Here is a 13319-nt window from a genome sequence, read left to right as displayed (position 1 = left end):
TACATCTACACCACACAGTCTCACTACTTCATTGGGGCTTACATCATTACAGCATAAGTTGTTTTTGAAATATAAAGCTGCATCTGCAATTGTGAAATCAGCACTCAGTGCTAAAATATATTTGCCAGGGAACCAGACAAATCTGCGAGCTCATGTTTTACTTGCTCTGGCAGATGGCCCTGGCCCCCCCTCTGGACAGATTTCCAACCGACCTGGCCTGGGTTGGGCCATTCACAATTGATTATCTAATATGGGGCAGGTTTGATACGATGACTGTACAGAGGAGCACTGTTGAGACATTTTAAACGACCAAGATAGCTGCCACTAATGTGGAACAGTCTGTTGAATCCACTATCACTACAGTATTAAACTAACTGGAAGGTATATTTTCTCTAAAAGAAGAACAAAAAATTGCACTCAAAGCTTTTGTTGATAAGAAAGTGTTTGTTGTACGTCTGACAGGATTTGTTAAGTTGCTCAGTGCTATGTCACACATTTCGTTGTTCTGATTGGTTGTAGGTCTGTCAAATTGCATCCAGAGGCATTTTGGTCTGCACCCAAAATTGAAAAAGGATCACTTACTTGTTGTGGCCAATGCATTTGAAGTGGAAATTGACCCTCAAGCAAGAAGGTTTGACATTGTTGGTATGGTTGAGGCTTTACAATTACCCAACCCAGTTAAAAAGTAAGTGAGAGACGGAAGCTAAATAACGGGAGCATGAACTTCAAATTGACTGAGCTTGGATTGCATTAGAAAAGGAAAAGTTACAGCACTCAAATTCTCAGATGTAGCACATGCATGAAATTCACTTTCACATTGGTAGCGTTTAAGATTAATGCCCAAATATAACCTAAGTGAACCAAGTGTTTTCTTTGATTCTTTTGAGAAGATTGCCAGTGAACTGCAGTTGCCGGAGGACAAATGGACCTTGCTAATTCAAAGTGTTCTTGAAGGTAAGGCCCGCAAAACCTATGCAGCGCTAGATGCTAATCAGAGCAAAGAATATGATGAGAAAGGCAGTTTTCAGTTTTAAATTTCAGTCACTTAGGCATAGAGGTGACAAAACTTTTTTTTGATTTGGCAAGGAGACAGGACATGGTATTCAATAGGTGGTTGACGTCAAATGAAGTCTTCTGTTTTCAGGAGCTGCACAAGTTAATGTTGATGGAACTATTTTAAAAAAGTCTACCACAGTATATTGAAGCCCACCTTAATGACCTGTAGGTGAAAGGCCTTAGAAAACTAGAACTCTTATGAACTAACTCATCGTGACTTGCCTGGGAGGGGGAAATCAGTTAAACAGGAAAGGAAGGCAGACGAGCACCTATGGCTGTAAAAAGCCAGGCTGTATTGAGTCTGCATGACTTGCATTGAAAAGAAAAGAAGCCAGTAAGTCTGTCACCTTTGTAAGTTTTCAGGGGAAAAAAATGAACAAGCAGAGATTTTGGTGCCACCAGTAGGTTTAGCATCATTACGAAGGCTTTGTGTCAAAAGGTACAATGTCTGTGTCAAAAAACGGTAAGGAAGTTCCAGTAACTGTTCTTAGGACACTGGGGCTTGTCAGTCCTTGCTCTTGAGGGGAGCGTTAGACTTGTCACTTCTGACATGTCATTTCTGGATGCCTCAGCATTAGTTAAAGGTGTTGGCAGTAAGTTTGTTCCTGCTCCTCTTCACAAGGTTTTTCTGAGGACTAACCTAGTAGTACGCCAGCTGCAGTGGGAAAAATCGATTCCTTTCCAGTAGGAGAGATAGCTTTCCTTTGATGATCTGGCAGACACTCTGTTTATCCCAGTAATTGTGGATCTTTCCATGTGGATGCTGTACTTAGTGATGGTGTCACTTCTATAGTTCAAGAGGTGCCTTGTGAGGTGTCTAAGACTTTAGTTCTAGAGAGGAAATATTCAGAGACCTTTGCAGCATGTGTAGTGATATGTTCTACGTCCCACTCACCGAGTAACCCTTTAACTGAGGAAGGGGAGTCACCAGTTCAGTTAATGGACACATTCTTTGCAAAGGTAACAGGGGTAGGAGAGTGCAGCCAGTTTTCATGTAAGGTTCTGATTGCGGAGCAGCGTCAGGACCCTTCTGTGGCCTTTCTAAGAGAAACTGCCACAGTATGACTCATGAAGAGAGTCAGGAGGTAGCAGAGGGATTCTATCTGCAAGATAATGTTTAGATGTGGAAATAAAGGTCACCTCACCGTCCGCCTGATGAGAATTGGTTGGTAGTTGCACAGATTATACTACCGAGTAGTTTTAGGCAAGAGGTTATGCGTCTGACCCGTGAGACAGCTTGAGCAGGCCATTTGGGCATATGTAAATCACAGGAGAGGATCATGAGATATTTCTATTGGCCAAAAATGCACCACAATCTTTGGTGGCATACTCCAGGTCATGTCATGTATGTCAGGTGGTTGGTAAGACAAATCAAAGTATCCCAGTCACTCTGCTATATCCCACTCCTGTCATGGAAGAACCATCTTCATGTGTGTTGATTGATTGAGTTGGTTTGCTACTGAAAACGAAAAAAGGAAATTAATCATTACTGACTATTACGGATGTCGGCACCCGATTTCCTGAAGCTGTGTCTTTGAGGAGTATAAAGCCTGTTATGGAGGCTTTAGTCCAATTTTTTTTGAGAGTAGGCTTGCCTAAAGAAGTCCAACATGACAGGGGTACATCAGGGATGTTTCAGGAGGTCATGTATGAGCTTGGTATTAAGCAGGTTGTGTCCTCTGCTTACCATCCACAATCACAGGATACTATAGAGCAATATCACCAAACCTTAAAAACAAAGATCAAGACCTATTGTGCAGGGTGCTCTGGGGTTTGTGATGCAGTCATGTTTTTTCTGCTCTTTGTAATTCGAGAGTCTCGCGATGATTCCACTGGTGTCAGTCCTTTTGAGTTGGTCTATGGAAATATAGTTAGAGGGCCACTTAGAATTGCAAATAGAGTCCCTCCTCACAGGTGAGCTGGGGTTCAGTCAAGCTGGACTACTTGAAGGAAATTGGAGCTGTTGAAGTCAGTGAGTAGAGCTCACCCTTGGCATCAGTCCTTAAGCCTGATAATACACTTTACTTACATGTCACTTTGTGTCGAAATTTGATTTGCTGAAAGGATACTGGTAAATGCCATTAACCAAATGAACAATGTCCTGGTAACGTTTCACAGGTTAATGAATATGGTAACTGCAGGACTAGAGAATGTGGTGACCTATAAGGACAATGTTGTGGTACATAGCTCCTCGTGGCCTGAACACGTATTCCATATCGGACAGTTTTTTGATAGATTAGAAGTGGAATTAGAAGAAGAATTTGAAGCTCCAGTTCATTCAGAACAGCACTGCCAGGATCCTGATGAGAGTCTGGTAAGCCGGCATCCCCGCTCTTCCATTTGGTCCAGTCTAAATCCCACACATTGATTTTCACCAACATCTAACCTTCATACATCCAGTCTGGGTACATAACACTAGCTTGTTGTACTACATATCACAACCTTGTGACTTTGTGCTGAAGTTCAAGAGTTCAAGTCAAGAGGTTGTGATATGTAGCATATGCCCAATGGCGTCTGCCTTACATGGAACTAATCTCTGGAGACTGATCATTGACTCTGGGGCAAAGGAACATGTCACCCAGTGCAACGGTGTGGCTCATTGACATGTTCTTAATTGATTTTGGACAACAATGGAGGTCTGTGGCACAGAGGAATAAGATGTATCAGGCTTTGGATACACACACAATACTTGTAAGTAGGATTAGTTTATTGTTGGTTTGGCTCTGCACAGGAAATTTGTTGACAATAAGAAATATATAGAAAATCACCAGCCATACCCTTTAACTATTGCCAGTAAATCTAAACTATCAAAAGCTGTTAACCACCGAAACTTGAGGATGTGTTATTGACACTTTTTATAAGTTGTGAAATATTTTTACTATGGTCATAATTAAAGATGCACCTGAAATACAGCCCCAAGTACAACATTTGGTACCTGAATTTGAAAACCTACAGGTAAATATGAAAAGAGTTCTGTTTGAAGTGATTCACCTATTCCTAAAGGTTTGTAGGGAACTTTGAAATGAGAAAATAAGAAAACATCCTTAGAAATATAATATAATCATCAAGTTGTTAAAGTCTAATTGTTAGGCTAAATAGGGGACAGTTTTCATTTGTTTCAAGTGGTTTGCTGTGATTGAGCATTTCACTTGTTGTGACATATTTTAACATAGGTTTATAAAGAGACAATCTGTAATATTGGATGTCCCAGACTTCCACAGTGACACACTCACCTGCTTCAATTTTATAAACCTGATGCTGAACTAACATTCCCCACTAATTAAAGCTATAACAAATGTGTACACTGACAATATTGTTTTCCTCTGCCCCCCCGAATTGATTGGCCAAATTGAATCGTGCTCCCTCTTAGCAGACAATAATTTCACTCACCACACAACAAGCCATGTTAAAGATGAACGCAAATGCAAAGGTCACCGCCTCATTTGGAGTGGGGCTGATTTGGGTGCATGTGCAGACTCTTTATATTGGCAATCAATGTTGCATAAAGGTTATTTTGTCAGTGAACCCCCTGATTATGCACTGATTGTGAATAGATTGCTGAGCGCTGCAGCCTCCCTCCATACCTTTGCACTGCAATCCTTTTCTGCAGTGAAGTGTGAACATTAAAGTGAATGTGGAGGAGGAGTCCTTACTAGGGGGAGAGGGGTTGGGTGGAAGGGGTGGAGGCGGGGAAAGAGTAAGACAGCAGCAACACAGGCAGATAGCGATATACTCTGGAAGAATAGAGGCTTCAGTGTGAAGAGTATGAGCATCTTAACAGAGCAGGTCTGCCGGGAGTGTTCCTAATCAGAGCGCAGCGCTGAAGCTTTGGATACTGTCCACTAATCATCACCCTGGTATGTTTATCATATTGCATCTGCCTTATCTGCATGCTGATTCTGCTGTCTGTACAGAATAGAAGTATTTAAATGGATCTATAGAACATCTGCAATGCAAATGAATGATGCACAACAAGCATTTTTCTTTTTGAACATTCGATTACAGGATGCAGAAATGCTATAGCTGTTTGGCTGATATCTAAAGTTTGGCTGTTTTCCTAACATCAGGCAGAGAAAGAATTCATATCATGTATCATATTCCAGCTTGTGTCGCCTTATCTATGCCTCCTCATCATTTTTTTATATGTTGAAACCTCTCCTCTCCTCTCAAAATGAAGATGTTTTCCCATGGAGTCTGGTTCAGGCTGAGCTACATCCCCATCAACCCTCCTCCTCCTCCTCCCTCTGGCTCTGCTGTTTTCATTACTCATTGTTTCATTTCCAAAAAAATTCTAATTATGCCCTCGCATCCATCACAATGCGCTCAGCCAAAGTCTGCAAATTCCACAACCTGTCAAGTCCCAAACGCTCTATTACCAGCTCATAAAGCTCCTGTGTGCCAATCCCTGTTTTCTCTGATCCTCCCTGAGACTCTTGCACATGTTCAGCGCTGGCTGATCTTAGCCCTTGTATCCCAATGCAGTCAGAAATGTAATATCAGTTCAGATTGTCTTCCCTATGGAAAGAAAGAGAAATCAGCCACTCCAAGAAAGAGACTGCTGAAGTCAGGCATGGAAACAGAGCTGTGAGGAGAATTCCTCTGCAGTATCCAGCAAGTATAACCCTGCCTCCTTAAAAGGTTAATAAGAAAATATTACAATGTCTACAATCTCCACTTATTATGACTCATTTACTTGCCATTGACTGTGATCAGTATATCCTCTTCATTTTGCCCTCAGTCATGTTTCTGATTACGCTGATAGACCGGCAGCAGAAGAGTTTAATACTCAAAGGATGTTGAAAGTTTAATAATGTTTCACAGTTAATTTTAAGCCGGTTATTGCTGAGATTTGATGAGTGAAGCATAAAAGCCAGAGGATGACTTACAATAATGTCACAACATATTAGTTTTTATAATCTACATTTATGGCACTTTATTTCCCTGTGATTGTGGTTTTCTCTCTTTGAAAAAGACAACAGACTTGTGATTGATTTCATCATCAATTCTGGGCAGACAAATGCCAAATTGAATTCTGATCTCTCCATCTACATGTAGCTTTGTTGCAGTCTGAGCTTCTTATTGTTTCAATATTATTTCAGCTCCATGAATTTTATAAGCCATCACATTTGTACCGCCATAGATATGCAGCATTAATTCATCACGCTGTGCCTTTCATATAAAATCCTTGTCTGTTCATTTAGGTAGAGTAATTAGCAACCTTTATTCATGCCTCTTCAGTTCAATTCAGATCAAGCTGATTTGTTGCTCTAGGGTTATTCCATAAAAAAAAAGCATTTTCCCTCCTTCTTCTCAGTCTAAAAAAATCTGTGATGGCTGTAGCTTGAGCTTGGCATAGCTTGATGTTCAAATACATCGGTTTCCTTTTTCCAGTCATGACTGGAAATTGCAAGTGCAATGCATATTCTGTGGTGGTAATCAAGAAGATAACAGTTTTGAATGAAAATGTTGGCTTTAAATTGGAGCCTTTCTCCTCAGTTTGGGTTTTTTTACACACGAAAAAGCTACAAGAAAAGTGCCATTTCTAAACGCAGTCCAATGTTTGAAGGTAATATAACATGCATTTCTTTCAACACTGGAGATTGTCAATTTAGGAATTGTCAATGAACAGGTGTCACATTGAAGTCTACACGGCATAAAAATGAGAATTTCCTCTTTTTTTAGAGTCAGAGTGAGGAGCTGATTAAAATGCACTTGAACCCTGATACGCTGTGTCTGTTTCCAGCTTCCAATCATTAACTCTGGTACTCCAACAGGTCTGAATGGCAGTTGACCTGCAACCTGACCTCACTGTAATTTCAGATGTGATGGAGCCTGCACATGACAATCTCAAGAAATTTCCATTTCATAAACTAAGGATAGTTTTGAAGGGCCTGTCAAATATACTGTAGCAATAATGTATCCAATTGATCAACCCTAACTCATATAAATTACATGTAAGTGAGATTTGTATCATAAATACAATAGCTTATAAATAATAAACCTTGTGTCATGACAGCAATGGTTTTGCCACGTAACCTTTTTTGTTATTATTATATTTTAAATTCAGATATGATGAAATTCCATAGAGATCAACCGACTCTTGACAAAGAACATACGGATGTATCATTATCAGAAACATCAAGGGAAATAACCAAAAACAGCGATTTGCAGACCCAGCTGCTCATTTAATGCAGTTCAACATTTTGATCCATAATTGAACTCTTTGACAGATGGATGGGATTAAATTATCTCTCCACTGTGACTCATCAATTTCACCATGAAGAACAGCTCTTTACTTTGAAGCCCCAATTTTGTACCACTCATAATCCAACAACATGACAATTTGACAAAAAAAGCCCAAGAGTGCATACTGACATTGTAGATATAATTTAATGAAACTGCAATACATTAAAAGCTCTAAAATGACATTGTTATTGGTCAGAGATTGGCAGAGATAAATCACTGCTGTCAGACTCACTATGAAGAGATGATCACTTAAGATGTTTTCTAGGCTGAAAGCAAAAATCCCCCAGCAGAGATGGACTTCTGCTCTTTTCATTTTTGATCGAGTGACTCTGACAAGACAACAGCACTCAGACCACTTTCGGTTAAAGACACAATTTTCTGGATTAGGGAGGAGAGGAGTTGAATCAGCTGCTGTGAGTGGTTTGGTTCACTTACCTGTAAATCCTCTGGTTCCTATTTGAACCCAACAAATCGCCGCAGTGATGACAGTGAAGCATTTTATCCTCACTTTAAAGGTGACCCTCTTTCCTTCTGTTACAGCAAAAGAACAAAAATAGTATTGTGTTTAACATTCTTTTAAACTGATTTAACATTTTAATCTAAGTTAAGACTGAAAGTATAAAAGTCAAAATGCATTTCAGGAGCTTCATAACTGTAGACTTACTGCATTGCAGCATTACTTTTAATTAAACACTGAAAATAGTCCAAGGACACATATGACAAACGTCACCAGCCAGTTAAAACCTTATTCTTTTCTTGTTAGTATGTGTGACATTACTCAACAGGGGATTAACTGGATAAAGAAATCTTCTGGTGCATGCAGGCATGTCAACTTTCTCAAAATTATTTGAGAAGCTGCAAAGACTAACTTGTCATTAAACCCCGTCTGAGTGAGCTTCTTTGTCATCGTGTCAATACTGACCACTGGTGCATAAGCCTTGTCTTCAAGGGACGTAAATAAGACAGGATTGGGAAATGTGGTTTCACAACAGTGCTGCTTTTAGACAGTTGATATGATTTAGGACATAGTAATACAGTTAAACCCTTAGGAATCATGATTGTTATTATTATTTTCTTGTTCCAGACTTGCAAAATGTCTGATTTCGAGGATTTCAACAAACTAGGAGGGCAGATGAATGTGTCTGAAAGCTACCAGCTGAACCCCACCAGTGTGATTGTGTCGGTGGTCTTCTCGCTCATCTTCCTGCTGGGCACCATTGGCAACAGCCTGGTGCTCGCTGTGCTGCTGCGGAGTGGGCAGGTCGGATACAACACAACCAATCTGTTTATACTCAACCTGAGTGTGGCCGACTTCTTTTTCATCATCTTCTGCGTTCCCTTCCAAGCCACCATCTACTCTCTCGAGGGCTGGGTGTTCGGTTCGTTCATGTGCAAAGTGGTCCACTTCTTCATTAACCTCACCATGTACGCCAGCAGCTTCACCCTTGCTGCTGTGTCTGTTGACAGGTATGTTATTATTAGCTATTGTCAGTTCCAGAGGAGAAAATATCTGTGCACATAAACATGGTTATTACAGTATGTTATATAACACAAAAATTACGTATAATTCTCTTATTTTTTTCAGTTTAACTACCATATGTGACTAACCTAACAACCCAATTAAATTTCAAATTACACTGACGTCATTTTTATAAACATAGAGCAGCAGAGATGATTAGTGTAAATAGCTCTGCTTTTCAAGAAGGCTACATTTCCCATAAATCCCTTTGCTTTATGTTGCCAAAGGTTGTCACTACTCATCATTTTTATATGTGTTTGGCTTTACTTTACTTTCACCATTAATAATTGTTTTGATAAGATCCTTATAGCGGTACTTTGTGGCCTCAAATTACTAATTCATGCTCTCATTTACTTGTGTTAAACCTGTTTAGTAATTCCTACCCTCAAATTCAATAATTGGTTCCTTTTAATTAATTTTTCATGCCTATGAATTACTAATTATATGCCCTCAAATTACTTAATGAATTCCTTCAGATAAATAGCTGTAAGTTATCACCCTTTATTGTCCTCTTGTACTCTTGTCCTTGTCTTTCTCAGCTTTATTTTAAACTTTGACTGAGATACATGGATATCCTTTGGATTCTGGCTGTTAAACACAATGCTGTCTTATCTCTGACTTCCAAACATATGTTCGGGATAACAAGTTCTTTCTGCAGTGCTGCATTACTTCATAAATACTCAGGTTCAAGGTTCTGGAGCAGCCTTCCTCCTCAGGAGAGAAGAAGGAGAGAACAAATTCATGAAAGTTTTAGTCATTCAAGGGAACAAATTATTCATCCAAGGGAATGATTTAAGACGTTCAAGGGCATGAGTCACTACAACGAGAGAATGAAATAGTACATAGGGTGCACAAACTGGTAATTTAATGCTTTGTAATTTCAGGGCATATACTATTAATTTGAGGGAGGAGTTCTGGGAGTGAGCTTTGTTTGCACTGGAGGAACATCACTTTCCTGCAGTATTAGAACTCTAAGACCTTACAGAGACCCTAAATCTGTAATTGAATATCTTATGAGAGAATCATTCATTATACCCAGCTGAAAATTATATCCCTCACAGAGAAGGTTCTAAGTTGTTGGGCAATATTATCAGCTCAGTCAATATGGACAGAGTCAGTGTGCACCTGCCCTCTGCTGCAGAAACCCTCTGCTCACACTGGCTATGTTTACACTTTATAGAGGATCCAATAGATTTTCACCTTGCCAACCAGACATTTCCTCCTCAGACTGGAAAAGAGCAGGAACATCTGACTTTGGAGGTTAATGAATTTCTCTCGTTTTCCTCCCCCAGTTCCTCTGTAACAAGTGAAAAAAGCAGCAGCTTACAGTTTACACTTAAAACTAGGAATCCCCAGCAGGTATTAAATCACAGTTCAGCCTGGATGAACAGCAGCACACTCATCCGCTCTTTTAATGGAAGGCATTTGCCGCTGCAGTATGCTACCCAGGGGCGGATCATACATTTACTGTGATTTTATGCCTGAGAAAATGATTCCATATAAAACAAAACAATTTACAGTTATTGCTGTTAATCAGGGAATTAATTTGCACTTGCAGTTTAAAACATATACTTGAGATCTGGAGCATGCATAAGGTAACAGTACCAAAAAAAACAATGTACAGTAGATGATGCTCAGTTATTAATGCACTCTCATACACAAAATAATTTTTAACACCTATGTATAAATATCTATGTGTTGAGGCTGCAGTTATGCATAATTATAATATGGCAGTTAATGTCTTCTTGAATTTAGTATGATCACTATAAGTATCTCTGCAAATAGACACATCAGCATCTGTGTAGAGCCAAATAGTGGAGTGGGTGATTTGTGTTTTCCAGGAAACTTTGAAGTTAAGTCATGGTTCAATTTTACAGAAAATGTGATGATTCTGTTTTACCCTTTAATTGGTTTCTTATTCAGCAAAACCTCATTTAGAAGCATAACACAAATGTAAAAGGCAAATCATCTTGACAGACATTAACAGACTGTCCAGTAGCTTGTGCTTTCTTATAAATCTGACAATTTCAGCTAAGCTTACAGAGTAATGTCTCAGTACTTCGTCCAAGCCACTGAGCTTCCATATGTGACAAGTAGGTCACAATATTTGCTTCATTCCCCTTTCATGTTGCATTTAAGTGTCTTTGGCCCCATTTCAGTAAGGTTTCAAGGACTGTTTCTTATGTTTGTGGAGAGCTGGTTCAAGTGTTCTGTAAATGAGGATGGAGAGGACATGAATTTGCAGTGTTGCTTTTGGGCAAAAGAACCTGCAATAGCTTGAAAATTCCCTGTGAACATCAGCTCATAAAACATCATAAATACTCATGAATAAAGCTTTACATGTGCAAAGATGGATAACACAGGTGATGATGAGACAATAATATGTAAAAAGCATTGTGGTGTCAGAGTAGTGAAAGAGATTTGTTCCATGAAAATATTAGGAAAATATCATTTAAACCTCTTTTTCATGTCAACACATGGTGAGTGGATTTGCGCTTTTATCACCCACCTGTTCAGCAGCATCAAAAGCATGGCCCAAGGCACAGTCACATCTTCTGCTATTGTCATGGTTTTACCAGGTGATGCATGCCAGATCAGACTCTATTGAAAAGTTTTATTTAAAAATGCCTTTTGTTGGGATTTTGTGGTTATGATATATTTCCCTAAAGGCTTTTTTATACAACAATACCCACAAACAGCTTTAGTGTGAATGACTATCATCCAGTTCTCTCAGTATGAGATATGATGCTTTTAATGGCAAGCATGGAGGTGGCAGCATCCTTTATGGATAGTAGATGCTCCCTTCCCATAATCAAACTATTGGTGGTTACCAAAAAGCAATTGTCATGACCTTTACACTCATGCGTCACTGTATTTGATTTGCAAAAAAAGAATGTATAATATACAAACTTTAAATTCAGAAAGTGATTAGTTTCTGAGGAATTTACTTACAAATTTAATGTTTAATTGTAAATCAATCAAAATGTATGGCTTGTTTTCTTTTGGATTCAGATTTGGATTTCAGTTTAGATGAGTTCAGAGAGGAGACACGTCCTTGTGATTGGCTATCTCACAGCCAATCACAATGTGCAGGCAGGACTGTTACAGTAACATGCAGGAAGGATATTTTATTACTATGAAGTTAAGAGTTGTTAAGAGCAACCCAAGAATCCGCTTAAAACCAGATTAAGTCAGTAAGTCCACTAATTAATACATTAATAATTCAGTATTATTTTTTCTGTCTTTGTAGGTATCTGGCGATTCGTTACCCGCTACGCTCCAGAGAGCTAAGAACCCCTTGTAACGCAGTGGTTGCCATGGTGATCATCTGGGGTCTTTCTCTGGTCTTTGCGGGTCCTTATCTCAGCTACTACGACCTGATTGATTATGCCAACAGTACTGTGTGTATCCCTGGCTGGGAGGAGCAGAACCGCAAAGTGCTGGACACGTGCACGTTCATGTTCGGCTATGTCATCCCTGTGCTGATTGTGAGCCTCTCGTACACTCGAACCATCAAGTACCTGTGGACGGCTGTCGACCCCCTGGATGGCATGTCAGAGTCCAAGAGGGCTAAACGCAAAGTCACCAAAATGATCATCATTGTCACCGTGCTTTTTTGCATATGCTGGCTGCCGTACCATGTCGTGATCTTGTGCTACCTGTACGGAGACTTCCCTTTCAATCAGACCACGTATGCCTTCAGGCTCCTCTCTCACTGCATGGCCTACGCCAACTCCTGTGTCAACCCCATCGTGTACGCTCTGGTGTCCAAGCACTTTCGCAAAGGCTTCAAGAAAGTATTTAGCTGTATTCTCAGTAAAAATGGGAGAAATAAGGTCCATGTCGTTCATGTTGCCAACACTGTGCCTGGGTTTGAAGCAGCCTCTACAGAAGTGTCACAGATGAACGAGGAGAATGTACGACAGAATGAATGCGAAATGATTAACAGGCCGATTGCAGAGCCAAGAGAAGCCACAGTGACACTGAATTTGCCCTTTCAGCGGCAGACTTGACAAGTGAGTCAGCTTTGCTGACATGCTCAGTACAGATTGCCTTATGTTAAAGACACTGCAGCTAATATTTTACAAAATGTGTTAAATGCTCATCATGACATTCATACTATTGGTGGCAAACAGGAGGAGATTAAAGGATTCATGCACAAACATGTTTACAGATATAAATATAGAGTAACATTGTGTACACAGTGAGTCCACTACCAAAAATGTTTGTTTCAGTCCCATTCTACTTACTTAGATATTCAGTAAATCAGAAAGGTTTGTCAGTATTTACTAAAAGAGAAAATTTCTCAGTATTTCCTGTTTCCACCATTTGCCTTAACCATGGCTTGCACTTTGGCATTTCTTTAAGTTTTTGCAGTATTCGACTATCCATATTACTTCAGCACTTTTAAAGGGGCCATACTTTTCAGTGCTTGTGCATATATATTTGGGTCTCTGATGTGCCTACTAACACACAAACTGTATGTAAGTCAACCCAG

The 13319-nt window shown here is 39.7% G+C and overlaps 1 protein-coding gene across 1 annotated transcript; it reads left to right on the top strand.

The window, feature by feature from the left end:
- Positions 1–370: 370 nt before the first annotated feature.
- galr2b (galanin receptor 2b) lies at positions 371–13029 on the top strand. Its single transcript, XM_042393596.1, has 4 exons — positions 371–381; positions 891–954; positions 8387–8769; positions 12072–13029. Exons 3-4 carry the CDS (start codon positions 8396–8398, stop codon positions 12832–12834), a joined length of 1137 nt encoding a protein of 378 aa, XP_042249530.1. The 5' UTR covers positions 371–381; positions 891–954; positions 8387–8395; the 3' UTR covers positions 12835–13029.
- The last annotated feature ends 290 nt before the right edge of the window (positions 13030–13319 follow it).

This window comes from Thunnus maccoyii, chromosome 18 (assembly GCF_910596095.1).
Source record: "Thunnus maccoyii chromosome 18, fThuMac1.1, whole genome shotgun sequence".
Classification (NCBI taxonomy): Eukaryota; Metazoa; Chordata; class Actinopteri; order Scombriformes; family Scombridae; genus Thunnus; species Thunnus maccoyii.
Note: the sequence above shows the minus strand (reverse complement) of the source record. Positions and strands in the feature narration are given on the sequence as shown.